The sequence below is a fragment of the Podarcis muralis genome, chromosome 9 (assembly GCF_964188315.1).
Source record: "Podarcis muralis chromosome 9, rPodMur119.hap1.1, whole genome shotgun sequence".
Classification (NCBI taxonomy): Eukaryota; Metazoa; Chordata; class Lepidosauria; order Squamata; family Lacertidae; genus Podarcis; species Podarcis muralis.
This window is the reverse complement of record NC_135663.1, coordinates 16,382,960-16,408,462: the sequence shown is the minus strand read 5'-3', so window position 1 is coordinate 16,408,462 and position 25,503 is coordinate 16,382,960. Positions and strand designations below refer to the sequence as shown.

Genomic DNA, 25,503 nt, shown 5'->3' with positions numbered 1-25,503 from the left:
GCTTTATTGTATATTTTAATGCCCAATGGAATTACGGCACGTTTTAATTATATATTGGTTTTAGAGTTATAAATAGTTCAGTAGCCATTTGGGCATATAAGCAGTAGATAAATGAAGAAGAATAATTCATAACAATTCCAGTCACACAAAAGACAGAAGTTTCGACACACATTTTATTTATGTCATGAACTGGCCGGACAATGGAAAGGAGGAGGAAGAGGATCCTGGCAAGGGGGTGTAGCTGTGACTGGTACACACCAGGGGCAAGCTGGGAGTGGAGAAGGACAGGTTGAGGGCATAGAAAATACTCATGGGGAGACAGAGGGTGGCAAGGGGATGGTAGTCAGTTCACAGGAACCAGAGGAGAACCCTTCACCAGAGTCAGAGGGGCCCTTGTCTCCACGAACATGGTGGGCTCTGAGGCATAGGGAGCAGTGTGAGGTATACTCTACAGCAGCCTTTCTCAACCTGTGGGTCCTCAGATGTTGTTGGACTACAACTCCCATCACCCTTAGCTAGCAAGGCCAGAGCTCAGGGATGATGGGAGTTGTAGTCCAACAACATCTGGGGACCCACAGGTTGAGATCCGCTGCTCTACAGGGATGTTTGACAGGTTGATCGTGACCTACTGGTCGATTGCATAGTGTCCTGATAACCTCCTCCCCCCCCCCACAGAAAAACAACAACTTTGGTCAATCCAATGGGTAGATCACTGCCAGTGTTTTTTTGTGTTTTTTTTACAGTGGGAGTAGATCGCAACCTCTTGGAAGTTGGACGTGCCTGCTCTAGGAGGCTGAGGCAGGCAAGGGCTCCCAGCCCAGCTCCCTAGCTGGCCAAGTGAGGCTTGCTAGCTCTGGGAGGAGGTGTGCAATTCCTCAGGCTCAGGACTGGTGAGGGTCACATCCCTCGTCAAGCCCAGATGCTGCAATCAATATTCAAGGTATAAAAGTGAAGCAGAGCTGAGTTGCTCTGTCTGCTTAACTTCTCACGGTGAGGGACCTCGCCTTGGATTTTCCAGGAGCTCCAACTGTATACCCCAGTGGGGACTTGTCTCCAGGTTTGCCGGGGGTTCAGGACTTTATTCACTCTTAAATTTATATCGCACCTTTCCTTCAAGGAACTCAGGGCAGCAAACATGCTTCTCCTGTTCCTCATTCCGCCCCCTGTCCAGAACAACCCAGTGGAGTGGATTAGGCTGAGAGACATTGACTGGCCAAAGGTGGTCCCATGAGTTTTGTGGCGGAGTAGAGATTTGAACCCTGGTCCCCCTGGCCCTAGTCCAATGCATGCAATCGGTATTTTGAAGAACACCTATCCAGGCAGAAGCACCGTGAAGCAGCACCGCTGGTAAGTGTGGCCCCAGTGGATCCAACAGAGAAAATGAATAGGCTTGGGTGCGTTGGCAGAAGAAATGAAATCTTCACACAGGAATTGGATCAGTCCAAAAGGTAGACTGGATTGGATCTGTCCAAAAGGTGGACTCTTGAGAATCCCATGGACTGCAAGAAGATCAAACCAATTCATTCTTAAGGAAATCAGCCCTGAGTGCTCACTGGAAGGACAAAGACTGAAGCTGAGGCTCCAATACTTTGGCCACCTCATGAGAAGAGAAGACTCCTTGGAAAAGACCCTGATGTAGGGAAAGATGGAGGGCACAAGGAGAAGGGGACGACAGAGGATGAGATGGTTGGACAGTGTTCTCGAAGCTACCAGCATGAGTTTGACCAAACTGCGGGAGGCAGTGGAAGACAGGAGTGCCTGGCGTGCTCTGGTCCATGGGGTCACGAAGAGTCAGAAACGACTAAATGGCTAAACAACAACAACAAAAGGTGGTGGAGGTAGAGAAAATCATCATCCTGTGGCCCGAAATCAGGATATTTCAGAGCCCTGCAAAGAAAGCAGCCGGGAGTGGGGGGGCTTTGCAGGGAGGCACTTTCAGACCAGCTTCCTTCCTTGCACGAAATCCTTGGAAGTGGCTAGACGTCGGCGACTCTTAAGTCCCGGGTCACATGACCCTTCCCAGTCCGCCAATGCAAGAGTCGCTGGCTCAGATTTCAGTTCCAGGGTCTTGATTCCAGCCATGTGCGTGCAAAGCAGGAAGGAGAGCTCGAAAAGTTTTGGGGGAAACGCTTGAGGGCTGCTGGACTTTTTTGTTTTTTTTTGTTTTCTCCCGCGGAGCCGCAGCAGAAGGCAAAGTTGGAAGAAAGCTTTCCGTGTCTCGGGAGGGAGGCTTTGCCTTGAGTCTCCAGCAGTCTGCTTAATGCCTTCATCCTATCTTCATTACTTCTTCCAGACACTCCGGAGAGAATGGGGGCAGGCGCATTAGCCATCTGTGTGAGTACGAGGCGGCGGGCTGCGCTCTCTTCTCTCTTGCAAATGGGTGCGCAATTGCGCGCAAATGGGTGCCTGCGCGCGCGCTCTCTCTCTACGCCCACCCACGACGTGGGGGGTGGGGGATGGAAATATTGAGCGCAGTCTAACATTTTGAATGGTGCAATAAAGTGGTTTAGTCAGTCGGTGTGTCTAGATCTGTTGTCTTACAAAGTGGGGGAGACTTCCAGGGGTTTTTGTGTGTGTGTAATTTTGAGGTTATTTTTAATAGGTGCATAGAGAAGAGATGAAAAACCAAGCATTGTTTTAGACATGTATAAAAAGCATTTTGTTCTTCCAGTGTAAAGCTTATGTTCAGTTCATTCCGTTTCTGCTCTTATTTCTCAGCCTCAAAGTCAGCCCTTCTCTGCCTCTCTTAATTTATAATATACGTGCTTCGAAAATAATTGTACAGCAATTCAACCTCGGAGATGTAGCTTGCCTCCTTTGTTTTGATGAAGAGGCTTTGGGGGGGGGGTTGTTGTTGTTTAGATTCCGGGGGTTTGATCAGCAGCACAATTAAACATAGACTCAAAAGTAAATGTCACTGAATTCATTGGGCCTCAGTCCCGCCCCACCCCCACCCAATGTATAGAACTGCAGTCCCAGTAGTATTTTTTAAAATCTATTTTTGCACCACAACTCCTATTTTGTTTATAACTGTTTCCCAAAATTGTTTCAGTAGCTTGTAGCTAGGCACTTTGCAGTTCTTGGTTTATTTTTCAATTAAAGTCATTGTATAAGTGCCAGGTTTGCATGTAAAATAAACAAAAACAAACCCATTTTATTTCTAGAGTAGGGCTTTCTGTTGTGTTATGCCTTCTCTGTTAGTGATCTTGCCTGCAGTCTTCCCTCTAAAAAAAGGTTTTGCTCCTAAGCAAGTACGTGCATGTTTGCCGCCAATATGGGTAAGTTTGAAGCTGTGTTTAAAAATTGGAGCCGCTCAGATAAATGTGCAGATTTAAAGGAATTTTTTAAACAATGAAGAAACAAGCAAGATTCAACTTGCTCCTGCAGCACTGTGAGGCAGGATTGATAATGTGTACATTATTTTATTCTTTTTAACTAACATTCCAAGATGGATGTTTCAGAGGGAAGGATTTGCTGTTCCATGCATATATTTTGCCTGTTTTGTAGGCACTAGAGATTTAGTGGATTTAGCAGATGGGTAGGCAAAAGACCCCCTCTCTGCTTTTTTCTGAATGCACATAAATAAATAACATTACAAGAATTAGTACGCACTGTCTGCTCTTTCCATCTCTTGAGTCTTGCGTTTTTCCCTTTTGAACCTTTCCCATTTTTCATGTTCAAAAGGACAGGTTAGCAGTGTAGTTCTCTGAAAGTCTGTGCAGAAGCCAGCCGCTTTTGAGTTCAGTGGGGCTTACTCCCAAAGATAATATGTACAGTCATACCTCTTGTTACGTTTGCTTCAGGTTAAATCTTTTCAGGTTGCAACCCGAAGTACCGGAAAGGGTTACTTCCGGGTTTCGCGACATGCACAGACGCTCAAAATGACATCATGTGCAGAAGGGGCGAATTGCGACCCTCGCGGATGCAGGTTGCGTTCTGCTCATTTTGCGAACGGGGCTCCAGAACGGATCCCGTTCGCAACCAGAGGTACCACTGTAATAGGATGGCCACCTTCATTCTTAAAACAAGTTTTATTAGGAGTGAGAATCTTGGCTGGCTTCTTTGGAACTTAAATAGTTGCCCCCCCCCCCCTGCATCATTTCAGGAGTAGAAAGCTGGTAAGGTTATGTTGGCTTAGAGCAGGACCACACAGCTCACCAAGCAGAACCCCTTTCCTCAGCAAGCACTTTAAGAAGGAACGCAGTAAAAGTGGCAGAACCTTATGCTAGGATGAATACGATTACCAGGTGGCCTCATAGCATGGCTCCAAGATCTACTGGCTCCAAGAGGCCATTGGCCAGGCTTAATGTTCGCTGGAATGTTTGCGCTATACAGCCTGGTTTCAAAATGAATGCCATATAGCGCTTCACTGAGTTACCACTGGGACATCCTTGGGAGATGTGTGAATGGAGGATCTATAGCAACAGGTAGTGATGGAGGAAGCTGTTTTTGATACATGCCAGCCAGCAGTGTTAAAAATAACGCACACTGCTATTTTTCTGTTAAACATCCACATTTTAGCTTTGACTCTCAGAATCCTTGGAAGGGATCCCAAGGGTCATCTAGCCCAACCCCCTTGTGATGCAGGAATATCGACTGAAGCATCCATGACAGGTGGCCATCCAGCCTCTCCTTAAAAACCTCCAAGGAAGGAGAGTCTGCCACCTCTTGTTGGAGTCTGTTCCACTGTCAAACAGCTTTGACCCTTAGAAAGTTTTTCTGAATGTTTAGTCTCAATCTCCTTTCTTTTATATATATATATATATATATATATTTTTATTCTGGATTTGATATCCTGCTTCATCACTACCCGAAGGAGTCTCAAAGCGGCTAACATTCTCCTTTCACTTCCTCCCCCACAACAAACACTCTGTGAGGTGAGTGGGGCTGAGAGACTTCAGAGAAATGTGACTAGCCCAAGGTCACCCAGCAGCTGCATGTGGAGGAGCGGGGAAGCGAACCCGGTTCACCGGATTACGCGTCTACTGCTCTTAACCACTACACCACACTGGCTCTCAATCAATCTCCTTTCTTGTAGCTTGCAGCCATTGGTTCGAGTCCTACCCTCCGGAGCAGGAGAAAACAAGCTTGCTCCATCTTCCAGAAAACAAATAGATAAAATTTTATAGACTAATTCTGGACTGGATGGGCTATTGGCCTGAACCAGCAAGGCTGGTAGGAAAAATCCAGCTTGTAAACAGCGCTGCTGCTCTTCCGCTGTGGCAGAAATCCATTTCTCAGTGTCTGGTTACCGTGCCAGGCCATTCGGCTATTTACCTCTATGTTTACCCTGATGTTTCAGAGAAGAACGGCTTCCATTCATAGAGCGTGTCTCTCATTTCCGCTCCACCCACAGTTGCTCTGGCGATACAGCTTGGAGACTTCCAAGTTTTCCACTCTGTTGCTCGGCTACGTATTCCAGGCTCCTCCTCCTCCGACTTTCTTTTTCCCTTTTCAGTCTCTCCCTGTGTGTGCATGTTTCCGTCCCAGATCTTTTCGGAAGAATTCCTCTCCGCCGGGTTTTGTTTGTTTTTGTTGAGAATTTGAAACCCGAAAGGCCTGGCTTGAATGCTTAGCTTTCCTTTCGTAGAGCCACCATGCAGCCCCCTATAGTCACGATGGCCGACTGCTCCCTCTTTCTGTGCTCTTTCAAGCAAAGCAAATCCGCTGTCAGGCTGAAAGAAGACATGAAGAAGATTGCGGCAGCCCCACTGAGTGGCCAGAGGGGAGCTGCCTGCCAGAAGGTGTTTGGCATAAGCCTGCAGGAACTTCAGCAGCAGGGACTGTGCAAGAACGGAGTCCCGGCCGTCGTGTGGGAGATTGTCGAATACCTGACTTGGCATGGTAAGCTGCTAGCGGAACCTTCCTTGTTGAAAAAGGGGGAAAGAAAGGTTTATCTCTAAGGTACAGGTAGTGAACATGTGACCCACCAGATGTTGCAGAGCTTACATATCTCTATGTGGCCTAGGACCCACGTACCTAGGGGACCGCCTCTCCTGGTATGCCCCGCGGAGGACCTTAAGGTCCACAGATGACAACATTTTGGAGGTCCCAAGCCACAAGGTGGTTAGGTTGGTCTCAACTAGGGCCAGGACCTTTTCAGTACTGGCCCCGACTTGGTGGAACACTCTGTCACAAGAGACTAGGGCCTTGCGGGACTTGACATCTTTCCACAGGGCCTGCAAGATAGAGCTGTTCCGCCTGGTCTTTGGTTTGGACTCAGACCTTTATGTTTCCCTCACCTTATGGTTTTGACTTTTAAAATGAGGCTGCATTTTAAATTGCATTTTAACCTGTATTTTAAATTGGGTTTTTTTCTTTTTCTTTTTTCTTACTATGTTTTTACTGAAATTTTATTGGTGTTAGCTGCCCTGAGCCCGGCTTTGGCCAGGGAGGGTGGGGTATAAATAAATTATTATTATTATTATTATTATTATTATTATTATTATTATTATTATTATCATCCCTGACCATAGGCCATGTTGACTGGGACTGGTGGGGGCTTTTTATAATTATTATTAATTTACTGTATATACCGTCCTTCATCAAAAGATCTGAGGGCGGTTCACAAGATTATTTATTTACTTACTTTGGGCATTTGGACCCAACTCTCCAGCCAAAAGGGCCCCCAGAGCAGCTTACATACAATAAATCAGAACAAGAACTCAGCTTCCCGTCTCGCCTGCTTTTGGGATTTTTGCTTCCAGGTGGCAGTTGGAGTCCCACAAATTCTGGAGAGTTGCAGGTTCCTCCCTCTTGCTTTAAGGGGCTGTCTGTACTCTCAATGTGTAAATGCATTTTATATCTGTCTGTAACTTCTGTTGGCTCTCTCTCCCTACCCACTTCCAGAGAATGCTGGGAATTGTAGTTTGGTGATTCTGGGAATTATCTATTAGAGACCCCAGGCGCCCTCCTAGGACCGCGTTTCCCCATAAAAGAAAACTCCTAAACTAAGTTCAGGGCTCTCCCAGGGACACTGTTTGTCTGTTTGCATAAGATTTGGCCGCCATCACCACACACTTTCTTGAACAATTATCTTGTCCCTGCAAAAAGTCAAATAAAAAAAGTGGTGGGGAATTGCCCCCAGGAAGTGTGGAATAACAGCCACTATCTGGTATTGTTGTATAACTTTCTGAGAACATTTCAAGAGGAATGCTCAATAAATGGGACATTGTATAACCTCTGTGAATGTTTTGTGTGAATGTATTGGCATGAATCCGTTCCGGAAGTCCATTCGACTTCCAAAATCTTCCACTTCCAAAGCCCGGCTTCTGATTGGCTTCAGGAAGGTCCTGCAGCCAATCGGAAGCTCTGTCGGACATTTAGCTTCCAAAAGAATGTTCAAAAACCAGAACACTCACTTTCGGTTTTGATCGTTCGGGAGCCGAAATGTTTGACTCCCAAGGCATTCAGGAGCCAAGGTACGACTGTAATAGCTGACCTGAAAGCTCAAGTCTGTGGTGTAGATGCATGTGTATATTTTATTTCATTTTACTTGGAACAGGTCCATTCTGACTTTCTTCCATCCTGGTACTCAGGATAGTCTGGACAGACACTGTCAACACCCAGACCTGGTTATCATCTGCAAGGGGGCTACTTCACGTGCCTTCAGACCAAGCCAGGGTCTTGATCTCTGCGGTGATTTTCAAAGCTCCCTAATTGCCGTGGTCTAATGCAGACTTCCTCAAGCCAGCGTGGTGTCGTGGTTAGATCTAAGGGTGCCACTGTGCTGTAACGTTGTTAGAGTGCTGGACCAGGACCTGGGAGAGCAGGGTTCGAATCCCCACTCAGCAATGAAGCTCACTGGCTGACGTTGGGCTAGTCACCATCTCTTAGCCTAGCCTACCTCACAGGGCTGTTGTAAAGATGAAATGAAGATGAAATACCACTTTAAGCTTCTTGGAAGGAAAAGGGGGAATAATAATAATAATAATAATAATAATAATAATAATAGTTGTCAGGGGTTCAGGAGCAGAGGCAAGGGCAAGGGAGGAAACAGAGAGCGAAGGGGAGGAGGCAGAAGAAAAGATGAGCGATGACGACGACCCGAGATCTCCGAGCCTTTCCAGTGAATCGGAGGATTCACAGAAAGGAGCACCAGTGGCCAGGGCAAGGGGGGAGTTTAGGGGGGCACCCCAGGAAGATAGAGCCAGAGGGGACTCAGAGGAGAGCAGTTGGAGATCGGGACCAGCGTCACCGCCAGAGAACAGAGAAGAGGAAGGGAGCCAGGGGGCAAGCGCTGGCAGCTCACAACAGGAGGGAGGGCACGAGTCAGGAGTGGCCACACCTCCATCTGGGAGCGAAGAGACGGTTAGACGGAAGGTGGAAGGTTGGGCGCGCGCGCCAAGTTCAAATGCACAGGAAGGCGACGCAGTAGGCAGCCCGGAAAGGGAGCCGGGTCCTAAAGCCCGGCGCAAGGAGACAGGAGGGTCCGGGGGGTCAGCGTCAGAAGAATCCCGGAAGGAAGAGACCCAGGGGGGCAGAGGGACCCAGAGAAGAACAGTCAGGCGGAAAAGGTGGAGCAGGGCTAGGATATTAAGTTGGTGTACGAGGGGCGGAGATTCAGACGGAGCTTCGCCGGTCTAGCTACTAGACGTAGAGTTGCACGCAGCAGCTTGAGAATGGAAACTGTAACTCAATAAAGACTTTTACTTAATGACCGTTGGCTAGCGTGATCCTCTGTGAGCTGGGATCTTGAAGCAACCCTGACAGTAAGCTCCATCCCCTGAATTGTGGGCATCTACAGCCTCGAGGAGAGGAGAGAAGCAGGTGCCTACTAGCGAGCTCACGAACGGCAGCCGACATGACGGCTGAACAGCAGATAGCGGAACTCAGAGAAGCAGTGTCACAGCTGAATGCCGAGGCTCTCACATCCAGGAAGAGAGAGGAGGACGCAGCTGCCGCCTACAGGGATCTCCAGGTCAGGTTGGAAGTGCTTACGAAGCAAGGGCAACAGACACCCAAACCAGAGGGGATTGGGTTGGGGAGACGCACAGGCGGTCTGGTCTCTCACTTCGATGGGAACCTGCAACAGTATCCCAATTTTAGAGCAGACGTACTGTGTGCACTGCAACTGCTGAGTAAAGATTTTAGAGATGAGCAAGAGAAAGTGGGATTCATCATGTCTTATTTGCATGGGGATGCCAGAGCATGGCTGCGCAATTTGTGGAGGGATAACGATCCGGCGCTCCAAAATGCGAATGCCTTTATTAAAGCGATGGATGCGTGTTTTTTATCAAGCATTGACGTGGATCTTGCTAGGCAACAGATTCATGGACTGAAACAGGGAAGGGCCAGCGTACGGCAGTACCATGCCCGCTTTTTCGCCTTGGCCAGTGCCCTAGAATGGGACAGAGATTCGACTCCTGTAAGAGACCTGTTCTGGGAGGGATTACACAGCTCTGTGAAAGATGAAATTGCGAGGGGGGAGAGACCCCGAACCACCCAGGAGGTCGTGCAGAGGGCGCTGGCAGTGGGGGTGCGGCTGGAAGGACGTCCGTGGAGCAGGGACGAAGGGCGTGGAGGGCGCGAAACAGCCAGGGGCTCCTCCTTCTTTCCCAGAGAAGCAGCGCGTACGCAATCCACGCCTCCGCCAGGAGGAGGAGCTGAACCTATGGAGGTTGGAGGTGCCAGGGCTCAGTCAGCAACCAGAGCCCTAGCACCAGCAGCAGTGAAAGCGAAGCCTCCTAGAGGGAACAGGAAGTGTTACGTCTGTGAGGAGCCAGGGCATATGGCGAAAGAGTGTCCCCAGAGGCTCAACAAGCTCACTGCAGCCTCAGCAATGGTGACTGCAGCAACGCAGCAAGGAGGACCACAGCAGGGAAACGACGCAGTCTGGCTGGAGGAAGAGGCACTGGGGCCCAGCCAGACGTGTTAATGATGCAGTCCCCAGAGATTTTACAGCCCGTGAACCCCCTCCCGCCCAAACCAGTGGTGAGGCTCACCGCATCGCTCCAGCTGCCCAATGGCATCACCATGGACGTGCCAATCACCATTGACTCAGGCAGCAATGCGGACTTTATAGGGCAGGACTTTGTCAACAAGCATGCTATACAGTTGCTGCCGGCCACACTGCCCCTGCAGGTTGTCACGGTGGACGGCAGGGAGCTGCTAGGGGGGCAAGTGGTGCAGCAAACGCCACCAATGGTGATGCGACTTGGGAATCACAAAGAAGTCATCAGCTTCAACGTCACTCAATTATCCGACACGCCCATTGTGTTGGGCATGAGTTGGCTGGACAAGCACAGCCCAACGCTGGCTTGGTACCAGAGGCAGCTGACCTTCGGCTCTTCTTTTTGTGCTGAACACTGCATCGTGCCCAGGCAGGAAGGAGAGGAAGAGGAGTCACAGCTGCTGCTAGGCACGCTGCAAGCGATTCCCCACAAGTACGCAGAATTTTTGGAAGTTTTCTGCGAGAAGGAGGCAGACCGGCTACCACCTCACAGGCCATATGACTGCAAGATTGACCTGCTGCCAGGGGCGGCGCTGCCTAAGGGGAGACTGTATTCCATGTCAGAGGACGAACTGCAAGAACTCAAGGAGTTCATAGATCATAATTTGGAGCGCGGTTTCATCCGGGAGTCCAAGGCAGCGGGAGGCAGTCCGGTGTTCTTCGTTAAGAAGCGGGATACGCCCCAAAAGAGACTTGTAGTGGATTACAGGATCTTGAACAGTGTGACTAAGCCATCGGACTTCCCCATGCCCCGAATTGACGACCTCCTCGCAAAGGTGCGGAAGGGCAGAGTGTTCACCAAGTTGGACCTGCGAGGGGCGTACAACCTCATTCGCATGCGGGAGGGAGATGAGTGGAAAACAGCCATGTTCACGCCACTGGGGACCTACGAATATAGAGTTATGCCGTTTGGATTGCAAAATGGCGCCCACGTTTTTCAAGCATTCATGCATCACGTGTTGGCGGGACTTCTCTACAAGACGTGCGTCTGTTTCTTAGATGACATCCTGATCTTTTCGGAGTCGCAACAGGAGCATGACAAACACGTCAAGGAAGTGCTGAACAGGCTAAAGCAACATAGGCTCTACGCCAAGCTGGAGAAGTGCCAATTTGACGTGACGGAGGTGGATTTTCTGGGCTACAAGCTGTCTGACAAGGGGCTCGCCATGGACAGCGCCAAGGTTCAAGCGGTGTTGGATTGGAAGAGCCCGCGCAACCGGAAGGAGGTCCAACGGTTTGTCGGCTTTGCGAACTTCTATCGCAAGTTTATCAAGGGCTTCGCTATGCAGACGGCGGCCATCACTGACACGCTTAGCTCCAAGAAAAAGAAGTTCATTTGGACAGAGCAGGCGGAACAGTCCTTTCAGGCACTCAAGCGTCTCTTCGCGTCGGAAGAGCAGCTGCTTCACGTCAACCCCAGCAAGCCGATGAGGGTGGAGACAGACGCCTCGGACAGAGCCGTGGGGGCGGTCCTGCTGCAGAAAGACCCGCAAGGGGTGTGGCGACCGGGAGCGTTTTACTCCAGGAAGCTCAGCAAGTCCGAGCAGAACTACACCATATGGGACAGGGAGTTGCTGGCCATTCATGCAGCGTTCAAGGCGTGGAGGCACTTTCTGATCGGCGCCAAGCACACGGTGCAGGTTTGCACGGACCACAAGAACCTAGAGCACTGGCGCACGGCACAGTTCCTGAACCAGAGGCAGATACGTTGGGCTGAGTTCTTTGCGAACTTCGACTTCCGAATAGAGTATGTCCCGGGGGACACCAACATCATGGCGGACGCTCTCTCTCGTAAGCCACAGTATCTGGAGGACGCAACGCCAGCGGCCGCCATGCACATCTTCGCACCAACAGTGTGGGCGTGCGCCGCGGCAACCATGGACCTGGAGGCGGTGCGACGAGCGTTGCAGGGGGACTCCTTCGCACAAGCAAAGATGGCAGAGGTGCAAAGGGGCAAGGCAGCGGCCGACGGTTTCCAGCTAAGAGATGGATTGCTCATCCGTAAAGGGGCCATCTACGTGCCGGGAGACGAACTTCGCGCCAAGGTGCTGCAGCAGCTGCACGACGCGCCCACGGCTGGGCACTTCGGCAAGGAGAAGACGGTGGAATTAGTCGCCAGGGATTTCTGGTGGCCTGGAATGAGAGGGGAGGTCGCGGACTACGTGGCGAGGTGTGACACCTGCCAGAGGGCGAAGCCAGTGCATAGACCGCCGGCCGGACTGTTGGAACCGCTGCAAACTCCGGTCGAACCTTGGGAGAGAGTGGCCCTGGACTTTGTCACGGATCTGCCCAGCTCGAGGGGCAAGACGGCAGTGCTGGTGGTGGTGGACCTGTTTTCCAAGATGGCACATTTCATTCCGTGTGCGAAGGTGACCACGGCGGAGCAAACCGCCAAACTGTTCATAGACCACGTGTTCAAGGTTCACGGTCTGCCACGGTCTATTCTGTCCGACCGGGGGCGGCAGTTCATCTCGAATTTCTGGCAGAAGCTGATGGGCTTCCTGAACGTCAAGATCAACCTGGCGTCGGCGAGACACCCGCAGACCAACGGGCAAGCCGAGCGGGTCAATGCCATCATGCAGCAGTACTTGAGGTGTTATGCAAATCAACAGCCTGCGACGTGGGTGGATTACCTGCCGCTCGCCGAGTTCGCCTACAACAACACGAAGCACGTGTCCACGGGGATCACGCCGTTCTTCGCCAACAACGGGAGGCACCCCAGAACTTTTCCGGGACTGGAAAGGCTGGGGGAGGGGGAGCCGCAGACGGCAGATGCGTTCGCGTCGGAGCTGCAGGAAGTCCACGATCAGCTGAGGCGCCACCTGGAGCTGGCCAAGCACGCATACAAGGTACAAGCGGACAAAAGTAGAAGGGTTGGCGAAGAGCTCCACGTGGGAGACTGGGTCTGGTTAGCAGCCCACGCAGTGCCGGCCAGGTCGTTGGCCAAGAAGAAACTAGGGCATAAGCAACTGGGGCCCTATCAAGTCGAAGAGCAGATCAACCCGGTGGCCTTCAGGCTGGCGCTTCCGGAGGGTTCCAGAATGCATCCGGTGTTCCACAGATCGGTGCTCACTCCCTACAAGGCACCGCACAGGTTTCAGGAACCCGGAACGGCGCCGAGTCCGGTCAGAGACAGAACAGGGCGCGCAGGAGGGGCACAGAAGGAGCGCATCAACGAAGTCACAGAGATTTTGGATTCCAGATGGGGGGAAGAAGGGGTAGAATACTTTCTCGCCAAGGAGGGCACCCCGGCCAGTGCGAACAGCTGGGTGCCGGGCTACGCCTTGGACGAACCTCTGCTCAAAGACGAGTTTCATGCCCTCTTCCCACATAGACCAATGCCAGCAGACTTTTTCGACGACTGGCTTTTCACGCCCACGCTTTCGGCCAGCACGTTCCAGGGGTTCGACTCGGACGAGGACCCGACACGAGACGTCCGTTCCCCGGAGGGGTCACCCTCGGGATCTGCCTCAGAACCCTCGTATTGGTGGGACGACAGACCAGAGGAGCAGTGGCGCAGGAAGTGGCAAGAAGGTCCAGGACGAGCAACGCCGCCAGGAGGAAGTGAGGGAGAGACGGACATGGACGTTTTCGGGGACGACCCGGGTTTCGAGCACGGCGGCACAGAGATGGAAGCAGAGGTGACCGTCGTCGACGAGAGCAGGGGGGAAGAACCGGAAGACTTCGGAAGGAGGCCCGCTACGGGAAGCGAACGGTACCCGACATTCGTCCCCTTGACACAGCAGCACCCAACTCCAGCACCGGAAGGAGGGGAAGGGGGAGTGGGGGGCTTCGAGGGGGGGATGGATGTCAGGGGTTCAGGAGCAGAGGCAAGGGCAAGGGAGGAAACAGAGAGCGAAGGGGAGGAGGCAGAAGAAAAGATGAGCGATGACGACGACCCGAGATCTCCGAGCCTTTCCAGTGAATCGGAGGATTCACAGAAAGGAGCACCAGTGGCCAGGGCAAGGGGGGAGTTTAGGGGGGCACCCCAGGAAGATAGAGCCAGAGGGGACTCAGAGGAGAGCAGTTGGAGATCGGGACCAGCGTCACCGCCAGAGAACAGAGAAGAGGAAGGGAGCCAGGGGGCAAGCGCTGGCAGCTCACAACAGGAGGGAGGGCACGAGTCAGGAGTGGCCACACCTCCATCTGGGAGCGAAGAGACGGTTAGACGGAAGGTGGAAGGTTGGGCGCGCGCGCCAAGTTCAAATGCACAGGAAGGCGACGCAGTAGGCAGCCCGGAAAGGGAGCCGGGTCCTAAAGCCCGGCGCAAGGAGACAGGAGGGTCCGGGGGGTCAGCGTCAGAAGAATCCCGGAAGGAAGAGACCCAGGGGGGCAGAGGGACCCAGAGAAGAACAGTCAGGCGGAAAAGGTGGAGCAGGGCTAGGATATTAAGTTGGTGTACGAGGGGCGGAGATTCAGACGGAGCTTCGCCGGTCTAGCTACTAGACGTAGAGTTGCACGCAGCAGCTTGAGAATGGAAACTGTAACTCAATAAAGACTTTTACTTAATGACCGTTGGCTAGCGTGATCCTCTGTGAGCTGGGATCTTGAAGCAACCCTGACAATAGTGAAAGAAAATTAAAATGGAAGAAAGTGGGGATCTAAGAGCACGAACATACTAAGTAGGTTCAGGTTTAAATTTCACATAGTTATAAAATAAATCTAATCTTAAATGCTCTCTAATGCTTATATTTGTGTGCATGCAAGTTAAAGAACTAAGCAAGTTGTCTTAAGTTTGATGGTGTGTGAATACTTCTCAACTTTCTGATTTAAAGGCATCTTGCTTTTCTGCAGTGTGCCCTGTTTTCCAGCAGATGTCAGAGTAGGATTGCTAGGCTTTAGTGGAGGCCGGTTTCTGCTAAGGACCTTTTGAGGCATTCCATGTGAACTCCTGTGGGCTAAATGAGGGCCACCTCAGACCTTTCCGCCTTGGGAAGGAAGGTCTGAAGCAGGGCGAACCCACTTAGGCAGGGGTCAGAAAACTCTTTCAGCAGGGGGCAGGTCTACCATCCCTCAGACCTTGTGGGGGGCCGGACTATATTTTGAAGGGGGGGGGGGAGAACAAATTCCTATGCCTCATAAATAACCCAGAGATGAAATTTAAATAAAAGCACACATTCTACTCATGTGAAAACATGCTGATTCCCAGACCATTCGTGAGCCGGATTTAGAAGGCGATTGGGTCGGATCCGGCCTCCGGGCCTTAGTTTGCCTACCCATGCACTTAGGCAACAACATTCACAACATATATTTAAAGCAGGCATAGGCAACCTTTGGCTCTCCGAATGTTTTGGACTACAATTCCCATCATCCCTGACCACTGGTCCTGTTAGCTAGGGATCATGGGAGTTGCAGCCCAAAACATCTGGAGGGCCGAAGGTTGCCTATGCCTGATTTAAAGTGTGGGGATCTCACTTCAAACCGTCATGGCTTCCTCCCCGAAATAATTCTGGGAGCCGTCATTTGTTAAGGGGGCTGAGAGCTCTTAGAGGACCCATATTCTCCTCTCATGAGCTGGTTTAACAATCAATCCTTCACATGGAACTCCAGGAATTGTAGCTCTGCGAGTTTGTGCTGGGGAAAACTGCACCAGTTGAATGTCAACTGGCGGGTGTCAGGCAGGCCGGGGGCGCAAGCAGAAAAACATGGCGGCGTGTGCACTCCCATCTTGCAGTGACCAGCCAGTTGGAAGTGGCCCCCAGTTCTTACTAGCCCTCCTCAGTAGCACTTAATATTCTTTCAGTGTGTGGGTTGTGGCGGTCTGAAAGTGGGGAATGTTCCCCCATGTGGAAGCAACACCGTTCAGTCATGCCAGCACCATACACCGAGAGCACATTTAAACCACATGGCTCTTCCTCAAATAACTCTGGGAACTGTAGTTTATTAAGGATGCTGGGACTCGTAGCTCGTGTCAGGGGTAAACAACAACCAAAGGTTTTTGTTTGTTTGTTTATTTATTAGATTTATATGCTGCCCTTCGTCATAAGATCTCAGGATGGCTCACAGAATAAAATACAGGATGAAAACAAGCAAATAAGTAAAACAAAACAGCAAAACAATAAGCCCCCCTTCCCACAGACACATTTAAAAGGCTGTAGAATATTAAACAGCCAAAGGCCTGGTTGAAGAGGAATGTTTTTCCATGGCACCGAGAGAGAGTGAGCGCTTTTTTCCGGGCGCATGCAGGGGTACGCATACCCCTAAACATTTTGTGACTCTTTGTACTTTTGTCCATTTACTGTATTTGTTTTTCCCAATTTGAACTATAAAACTGAGTCAAAATGAGAGTACCCCTAAACATTTTTTTAGGGGGGAAAGCACTATATATATATATATATATATATATATATATATATATATATATATATATATATAATGAAGTCACCAGGCAAACCCAGCTTGTTCTCCACTGCACTAATTTCCTATTTGTAGGGTGTGTGTGTGTGTTTTCCACACAAGAGAGCATTCAGAATTGTGATACAGTGGTGCCTCGCAAGACGAAAATAATCCGTTCCGCGAGTCTCTTCGTCTAGCGGTTTTTTCGTCTTGCGAAGCAACCCTATTAGCGGATTAGCGCTATTAGCGGCGTAGCGGATTAGCGGCTATTAAAGGCTTAGCGGATTAGCGGCTAAAAGGCTATTAGCGGCTTAGCGGCTTAGAAAAAGGGGGGGGAAGTGGGGGGAAATCGCAAGACGAAGCAAGCCCATAGGGAGTCGCGAAGCAAGCCCATAGGAAAATTTGTCTTGTGAAGCAACTCAAAAACGGAAAACCCTTTTGTCTAGCGGGTTTTTCGTCTTGCGAGGCATTCGTCTTGCGGGGCACCACTGTATTTCCCCCTTCACAGTTCGAAATGAGGCAGTTCCATTCTCCCACCTTGGATCTTTACCACCTTGTTGTGCATGTATGTCTAGGCCAGGCCTACTTTTTTTGGCCCTCGTTTTCACTGCTATACACTTAAAAGCCGACTTAGGCTTTTGTTTGGTTACGTTTAGCATTTGCCACTGGTTGCTCTGGCCGTGTTATTTTTAAAGGAGGGCAGCGGGTGTGCCAGTTATTTATTTATCTTCCTCCTTTTTAATGTGTAATTACAGGGCTGAAACAGGAAGGTCTTTTCAGGGTGAACGGCAACCTGAAAACCATGGAGCGGCTTCGAGGGAAGTACGAGAGCGGAAAGGAAGTGGTGCTGCCTGTGGAAGGCGACGTCAGCTCAGCGGCCAGTTTGCTGAAATTGTTTTTGAGGGAGCTGCCTGATCGGGTGATCACTTCTGCAGCACATCCCAAATTCATACACCTGTATCAAGGTGACAATCTTTTTATCAAGCCTACATCCCTGTGTATATTGTTCCTGGTGGAGTTCACGAGATCTATAGCTGTTGGTGCTGGTGTTATTCTTTTAATCATTTCCCTTAAATAGTGCAGTTGCCATGGGAAATGGCAACATGCATATAGTTGCACCTCGGAAGTCGAACGGAATCGGTTCCGGAAATTCATTCAACTTCCAAAATGTTTGGAAACCAAGGCGCGGCTTCCGATTGGCTGCAGGAAGCTCCTGCAGCCAATCAAAAGCCATGAAAGCCCAGTCGGATGTTTGGGTTCCAAAAAACGTTCGTAAACTGGAACACTCACTTCCGGGTTTGCGGTGTTTGGGAGCCAAAACGTTCAACTCGCAAGGCGCCCGGGATCCAAGGTACAACTGTACTCCGAGTCGCAGAAGAAGAAAAAATGTTGTCCTGGAAAAACAGCTTGTGCTAGTCAGTGGATAAAATTTATGTGACTGGGTTGGGTTGCTTTGCTTCTCTGAACACTTGGCCAGTCTGAATTACAAGAGGATCAATTCTTGTACTTTCCCCACCTCCTGAAGCAAATTTCGCTAAATGAGTATAGTGGTACTTCAGGTTACAGACACTTCAGGTTACAGACTCCGCTAACCCAGAAATAGTACCTCGGGTTAAGAACTTTGCTTCAGGATGAGAACAGAAATCGTTCCGCAGTGGCAGCAGGAGGCCCCATTAGCTAAAGTGGTACCTCAGGTTAAGAACAGTTTCAGGTTAAGAACGGACCTCCAGAATGAATTAAGTTCTTAACCCGAGGTACCACTGTAAAAGGTGGGTTGCTCAGCGGTGAAGAGTGTGCTTTGCATGCAGAAAGGTCTCTGGTCTGGTCCTTGGCATCTCCAGGTAAGACTGGGAAAGACTTCCATCTGAAACCTGGAGAGCCACTGCCAATTAGTGTAGACTGACTAGCTCCAGCTAGTGGAGCTGTAATCCACAACATCTGGCAGGCGCAAGGCTGGTGTACACAATACTGACATAGATGAATCTGTGAATCTGCTGGGCTGGAGGGGTTTGGATGAGGCAGAGATAGCCCTCTGCTAGTGAGAAGCACCCCAAAGATACCACCATCGAAAGGCAGTGGAATCCCTTCCTTCAGGTGTCCTGTTCAGAGGGGGTGAAGTTTTCAAAGGACTGTGGGCCTCAGATATAAAGAGCATGGGCATGTGCAGAGTGTACCTCCCTTGCGACTGTGGAAACTATTGTGTTTAATAAGATGATTCCACAGTATCCTCAGACCATGCAGCTTCATTGCTTTACAAAATGTGTAATGGTGCAGACGTTCACTTTCTAAAGATTTCTTTGAAATGTCAAAACAATAGTTCTGCGCCCCTCTTTTCCTTCCCCAAAGATACAAAAGCAGGCTGTCTTGGAGAAACTTGAAGAAGGCTTTTTTTTAAAAAAAGGCTTTGGAATAATGGTAATCTCTGATTAAGAAGTGTTGACTTTGATTCAGTTGCGTTCCTAAGAATTTGGGTTGATGGCAAGTTTATAAGCTCATCAAGGGGCCCATGAACTCAAAGATTTGGGAAGCCCTGGGTTAACATGCTACCGTCCAGCAACAGGTTTACCATCTCGGGTGAGAACTAGGTTGTGGTTTTTGAGCCAAACGCTCCACTTTCTCCCTCTTTGCTATATTCCTCTTGGTTAATGGGCAGAACATATTTAAACTCCTCTTTTTGTAAAATGCTAGAGAGTTTCCAGTATGAGTGGGTTCAACTGCTGACATCTGCCCTTCGTTTGAGCATAGCTTTGCATTAAAAATAGCTTGCCAGTCAGCTGTTTTTGGTTTTTTGGTGGCGGGGTCGTCCTTTTTCCAGCACAGCTTGCCACACACTCTTGAACTTGTGTTGTGATAAGATCAAGGTTAGCTGTGAAGAAGAATGATTTCTTGTTTGTAGCCATAAAGATCCCAGATACCTACCACTCAGCAAAGCACACAGTGCTCCTGTGTTGGAAATAATGTTCAGCCAAGGAATAATAATGCATTTCTGCACTGTTTACAGATAAAACAAGTTGTAATTTAGGAACAAGGTTAGAGGGCTTGGCTGAACTCCCTCACATTGCAGAATCAGGTGGTTTGAAGGTATTGGAGCAACTTTAAACATTATGAAAAGATGCGGCGCTGAGCTCTATTGTTGTGTGCCTAAGATTTGAAAAGGAAGTTGCACAGGGAGGTTGTGTGAGCTCCTTTATCATCCAGAGCTTACATATTCTGGAAAACTATGGTTAATTTAGAGACTTCCCCATTGAATCTTGGTCGCCATGGATGAACTCTTTGCACAAGTGGCGAGGAGATAATTGTAGCCTGCTAATCCAGATCTGATGGCAAATTGTGGTTAGAGGCTCTGTTCCAGAAAGTAGACGAGGAAACCTCAAGAAATGAAGAGGCAAAGTCCTTAGCATGTTCCCAACTTCCAAGTAACAGTTGGGAAGATGGAGTTGAGTTTTGGAGGACAATGGTATTGTCCAGGGTGACACACTTAAAGAAATTGGAAAGCCACATTTATTTAATTGGACTTCTCTGGGGCCAACTGACTAAAGATTACAGCTGCCTTGGCTACAGAGTATTTAATCCTGGACAAGATTAACATATTGCTGGTTTTTCAAGGGATGAAAAGGACCTTTGTTAAAATAGATTTCCCCCAATCACGCTGACCTGCCCTACACCTGACATAGCTCCTGACATCAGATACGGGGCAAGGAACACAGCAGCTTTAAAGGGACAAGTTGGAACATTGGAGGGATACTCCTTCTGCAAGCAGGGCATGCCTTTGACTCCCTTTAAATTTGACATTAAATGCAAGCCCTGACTGGATCAGCTGCGCTCTGGAAATCCTGATCGATGCTTGATACGAATAGGGGTTTTGTTCAGCTCCATTTGGCTTGTGGGGCAAACTGGGACTTCTGCTAGGCTCAGTTAGACCCACCGCACAAGACCCAGATGTTCCCCACCACTGATTAAGATTTCAGTGCAATGCGCATGTAAGTGCTTTGCAAGCTGGTTGACTGTATCATTCTGCCAAAAGCTGACATTTCCACGTTGTCGTCAGAATCATAGAATTTGTAGAGCTGGAAGAGACCCTGAGGATCATCTAGTCCATCCCCCCTGTCCCAGATTGGGGGGCTGAACTTGCATAAATGCTAGTATCTGCCTGCCCATAAAAAGGCCTGTCCTGTTAGATTTGATTTGTACATCCCTTCTATTTTAAAAGAGAGGATATTATATCCATGTCACAGCTGTTCAGTTCAGTGAGTGAAACAGGGTGTGCAGGAGCCAGATAGCCACAAGTCTCCAGCCACAGGCGAGCAACATCGTAAAATAACGTCCTGCCGTGTCATCTGATAGGCACTCGTAGCATGCAGGACACAGGCCTGTGTGAGGACGAGTCGCCCTTTGGCACATTTCCCTGTCTCAGATTCTCCAGCTTGTTTGATTTGGGAACACAGTATTACACCCCACCCCAGTCTCCAAGTGGTGCGAGATTCCAAGGCACCAGGGTCTTGTGTTTCCTTTTGGACAATGAGGCTCAGCGGAGATCGTGGCATCTTTGCAATATACAGTTTATTTACACATATATACATCCTGAGTCTAGGTGAGAGCGGGTGGCGCTGTCGTCTAAACCACTGAGCCTCTTGGGCTTGCTGATCAGAAGGTTGGCGGTTCGAATCCCCTCGACAGAGTAAGCTCCCGTTGCTTTGTCCCAGCTCCTGCCAGCCTAGCAGTTCAAAAGCACACCAGTCCAAGTAGATAAATAGGTACCGCTGTGGTGGGAATGTAAATGGCATTTTCCATGCGCTCTTGCTTCCATCACGGTGTTCCATTGCACCAGAAGCAGTTTAGTCCTGCTGGCCCCATGACCCAGAAAGCTGTCTGTGGACAAACGTTGGCTCCCTGGGCCTGAAAGCGAGATGAGCGCTGCAACCCCATAGTCGCCTTTGACTGGACTTAACTGTCCAGGTGTCGTCTACCTTTTACCTTTTAGGTGGAGGAGAACCCCAGCAGTGCACCTCAAACAGGGGGTCTCTTATTTCTTCCATAGGTGCAGCAGGCTTGGGTCTAAAGACAAGAGAAATCTGCCATAGGTTACACTAGGATAATTTACCCCAGTGTAAATTACATTGGCTTCCTGTAGTTGGCATGGTTCTGTTAGTCTCCATCCAAAGATTAAATATAGGAAAGCAGCAGTCCAGTTACGCAGCTAGTATGACATGCGATAAGGATAGAATTTGTTTTCAGGAGATATCTTTTTAACTCAGGATTGTTTAATTCCCATCTTCCAGCAGTTGTGACATGTGGTGGCTGATTCCAGTCAAGTCGTGTTGAAACTGAGGAGCAGGCTCTGTCCTGGTGAAGCAAGTATTTTGAGGAGTAACTCCCAGACCACTATTCCCCTCACAGAGCTGCAATTCCCAGAGTTCTCTGTGATGAGCGATTGGTTGTTAAACTAGCCAGGGAATTGTAGCTCTGGGAGGAGAAAAGGAGTCTCCTCTAAGCATCCTTAAGAAACTACGTTTTCTGGGATTCTTTGGGGAAAGCCATGGCTGTTTTAAAGTGGTGACATATCTTTTAACATACCTTTTGCTCAACATACTTCCTCAATGTGCTTGTTCAGTCCCTGAGTCTAATGCCACCTTACTAGTGCTATTTTGTATTTGATTTGAGTGTCCATAGCCTCATCTGTCGTCTTCTTCTTCTTCCCTTCCTGACAGACATCCAGAATTGTAGCCCAAATGTGAACACTTTGAGAGAACTCCTGAGGCAGCTGCCTGAGCTCCACTATTCCCTGCTTAAGTTCCTCTGCCGATTCCTGAGGAGAGTTGCTGATCATCAGTCCGAGAACAAGATGACTGTTTCCAACCTCGCCACAGTATTCGGACCAAACTGTTTCCAGTAAGTTCCTTGCCCGAAAGAAGCTCCTGGTTTGGACATTGGAGACATTTCTAACACCTCCATTTCCTTGTCCTTGTACCTGACGTACCTGACTCAGATTTGCTGTGTTGGGTGAGCAGTTACCGTATTTTTCGCCCTATAGGACGCACTTTTCCCCCTCCAAGAAGGAAGGGGAAATGTGTGTGCGTCCTATGGGGCGAATGCAGGCTTTCGCTGAAGCCTGGAGAGCGAGAGGGGTTGGTGCGCACCGACCCCTCTCGCTCTCCAGGCTTCAGGAAACTGCGCAAGCCGTGGGAGGGCTCCTCCGGCTTGCGCAGAGCTGCCTCTCATCCCGAAGCCCTGGCGCGCTGAGCAGTCGCGTCGGGGCTTCGGGTAGCTCCGTGCAAGCCGCGGGAGGGCTCCCCTGGCTTGCACAGAGCCGCCTCTTATCCCGAAGCCCCGGCGCACTGGGCAGTCGCGCCGGGGCTTCGGGTAGCTCTGCGCAAGCCGCGGGAGGGCTCCCCCGGCATGCGCAGAGCCGCCTCTTATCCCAAAGCCCCGGCGCGCTGAGCAGTCGCGTCAGGACTTTGGGTAGCTCTGCGCAAGCCGCGGGAGGGCTCCCACGGCTTGCGCAGAGCAGCCTGTTCTGGGGGCTGGGGTTGGGGGAAGCTCGGGCATCCCCCGCCCCAGCTCTGCGCCAGGGGGGGAAATAATTTTTTTTCCTTTATTTCCCCCCAAAAAAAACTAGGTGCACCTTATGGGCCGGTGCGTCCTATGGGGCGCAAAATACGGTAAGTCTACCTGGAAGTAACTGCAATGGCAGATCATCACAGTGTGATAAGCAGCCAACGTAGGCGAGGATGACCCAGGCAGGTGTTTTTTTCACTGACTAATAAACTGTGGTGGTTGACTAATTGGTTCATATGTTACATTGGTCCTCCTGCTGTGGTTTGGCACATAGCGACCTATTGAGGTGGTGGCGTGTGCATGTCAAAATGCTGGTGATATTTATAAGTTGTTTTTGTATTTCGAACCATATTCAAATTACAGTATTTGCTTTTAAGATGAGCATCTCAACAATAAGGATACTGTAAATACACCCTTCCCCAACCTAGTCCTCTCCAGATGTTCTGGGCTGCATCCTCCATCAGCCCCAGCCAACACAGAGACCATGGCAGTGATGCCCACCAGATGTTTTGGACTACCAGGTTGTCGAGGGAGCTATTGTTATCTTTCTCTCTGCTGACTTCCCACCTCCCTTGCCTGTCACCCAAATACGTGCTGTTTTTGCGATGTTAAAACTTGTTATGTAAGACAAGGATGCCCTCCCACAACCCTTTGAAGATGTTTTTGCTGTTGATCTTTGTAAGCCGATGTTTTTCTGCCTCTTGTGACTGGCTTGTTTATGATGCTGTGGAATCTCAAGAGCGCTGATCAGTGGGCAGCAATGAAAGGATCTCTGATGGACTTTATTTGTGCAAAACAAAAAAAATTCCTTCCAGTAGCACCTTAAAGACCAACTAAGTTAGTTCTTGGTATGAGCTTTCGTGTGCATGCACACTTCTTCAGATACACCATTTGTGCAATATGCAAAGAGTGCTGTAGGCAGCCTCTTGTTTTGATATTTGTAGGCACCAGCCTAACATGATGAAAAAGGAGAACGGAGGCAGAGAAACCTGAGGCAAGGAGGGTGTTGGCAGTACCTTGGTTCTCAGATGCCTTGGTACTCAAACAACTTGGAACCCAAACACTGCAAACCCGGAAGCCGAACGTGCTCAGTTTTGAGTTTTACGCTTCTGTTTTGAGTGCCACACTTCTGTTTTGAGTGTTACGCAGAGATCTGTCTGTTTTTGCTATTTATTTTGCGTTTTTGTTTTTGCGGCTCTTTTTGTTTTTGTTTTGACTTTGTGGAACCACATTGTTTATTGCTTTCATTTTACGGGTCAATGGTCTCATTAGATAGTAAAATTCATGTCAAATTGTCGTTTTAGGGGTTGTTTTTAAAAGTCTGGAACAGATTAATTCATTTTGCATTGCTTTCTGTGGGAGAGCACGCCTTGATTTTGGAACGCTTTGGTTTAGGAACGTACTTCCAGAACGGATTAAGTTTGAGAACCAAGGTACCACTGTATTTTAGCAGTTGCATTTGGGTGGGATGGAGAAGAAACTTGGTTGAGTTCACATTTACAGTATGTTGTTGTTGTTTAGCCGCTTTATCTTGCTCAAGGCAACTCAAAGCGACTTACAACCAAAAAATCTAGCCAACTTTCATTGCATAAAGTAGCACAAAGTAGTGGGTCGGGGTTTCAATCCCATATATATTTAATCTGGGGTGAATCCAATTGAACTTATTCAGGCTGGCATCTGAGTAAGCGTGCATAGAAATATGCTGCCAGGCAACATTCCTATAAACATTCACAGGGTTTGGCTATTACACTTACCCCCGAGTAAGCATTATATCAGTGGGACTTACGGCTGAGTTAAACAAAGATAGGCATGTACTACCAATGTTCACGCCTTTTGCAGGCAAGAGTTGCAAAGAATCTCTTCCCCGCTCAGAGAATAAAGCTGAGGAAGTGACCTTAAGCCCCATGCAAGCATGAATGCACCTTGTCTGCACTGTCGACAGGATCCTCACCCCTGTTGTCCATTTCTCTTAAGGAACAGCTTGCTATTCGATTTACAATAGTGTGTGTGTGTGTGTGTGTGTGTGTTTTGGTAGCTCTTAGAAAAAGCAATTGCAACACTAGTACTTCAGGCATTTTCCATGGTGTGGAATAATCCCAGATGAAAGACAGGCACCTGCTCATGCCTCACCCTTCTGACGAACCTTAGGGAAAGGTTGTTCCTTTGCTGCCAGCAGCAGGCGTTTTGCAACTTCAGTTAATCGCATAGGATTTAGTAATTCCCAAAGACAGGATATTGGAAGATCTGATCAGTCCCGGCACCCTTGTGTTTTCTGACTTAGTCATATTTCCACCTGTTTTCAACAGCTCACATCCAGACAACTGTTACCAGGGGAAATATGTGTTTGTATACCCGATTGTATGCACTTTGCCCTCACAGCCTGCTGCCTACTGCTTGCTCTTGCCAATCCTATTTTTTCGCAAGTCTAATTTCAAGTCTGCCAGCCCAAGATAAATGGCTGGTGAACTGCAGGCTTGTTTTGATTACCTTCTGCTACCACTTAATCCTGCATAACGATTTTAGTTACACTTCCTTTTTTTTTTTTAAGATACGGCTCTAGAGAATGTTTAACTACAAAGTGCTACCATGACCTTATAATAGTGCCCAGTTTGGTACATGATGTTTTCTTCATCTCCTGTTAATAGCCTTCGGTGCTTCTA

General features: G+C 49.2%; 1 protein-coding gene across 4 annotated transcripts in view; it reads left to right on the top strand.

The window, feature by feature from the left end:
- The first annotated feature begins 2,079 nt into the window (after nt 1-2,079).
- Nucleotides 2,080-25,503, top strand: part of FAM13A (family with sequence similarity 13 member A) — a 156,014-nt gene continuing 132,590 nt past the window's right edge. Inside the window, exons 1-4 of one of the 4 annotated variants that reach the window (XM_028743572.2) lie at nt 2,080-2,334; nt 5,655-5,844; nt 17,044-17,253; nt 21,997-22,177. In XM_028743572.2, coding sequence (XP_028599405.2) covers nt 2,308-2,334; nt 5,655-5,844; nt 17,044-17,253; nt 21,997-22,177 — 608 coding nt within the window. In that variant the 5' untranslated portion in view covers nt 2,080-2,307. Of the gene's footprint in view, nt 2,335-5,215; nt 5,845-17,043; nt 17,254-21,996; nt 22,178-25,503 lie in introns of those variants that run through there. The other 3 variants (XM_028743573.2, XM_028743571.2, XM_077933831.1) reach the window with 3 other exon arrangements.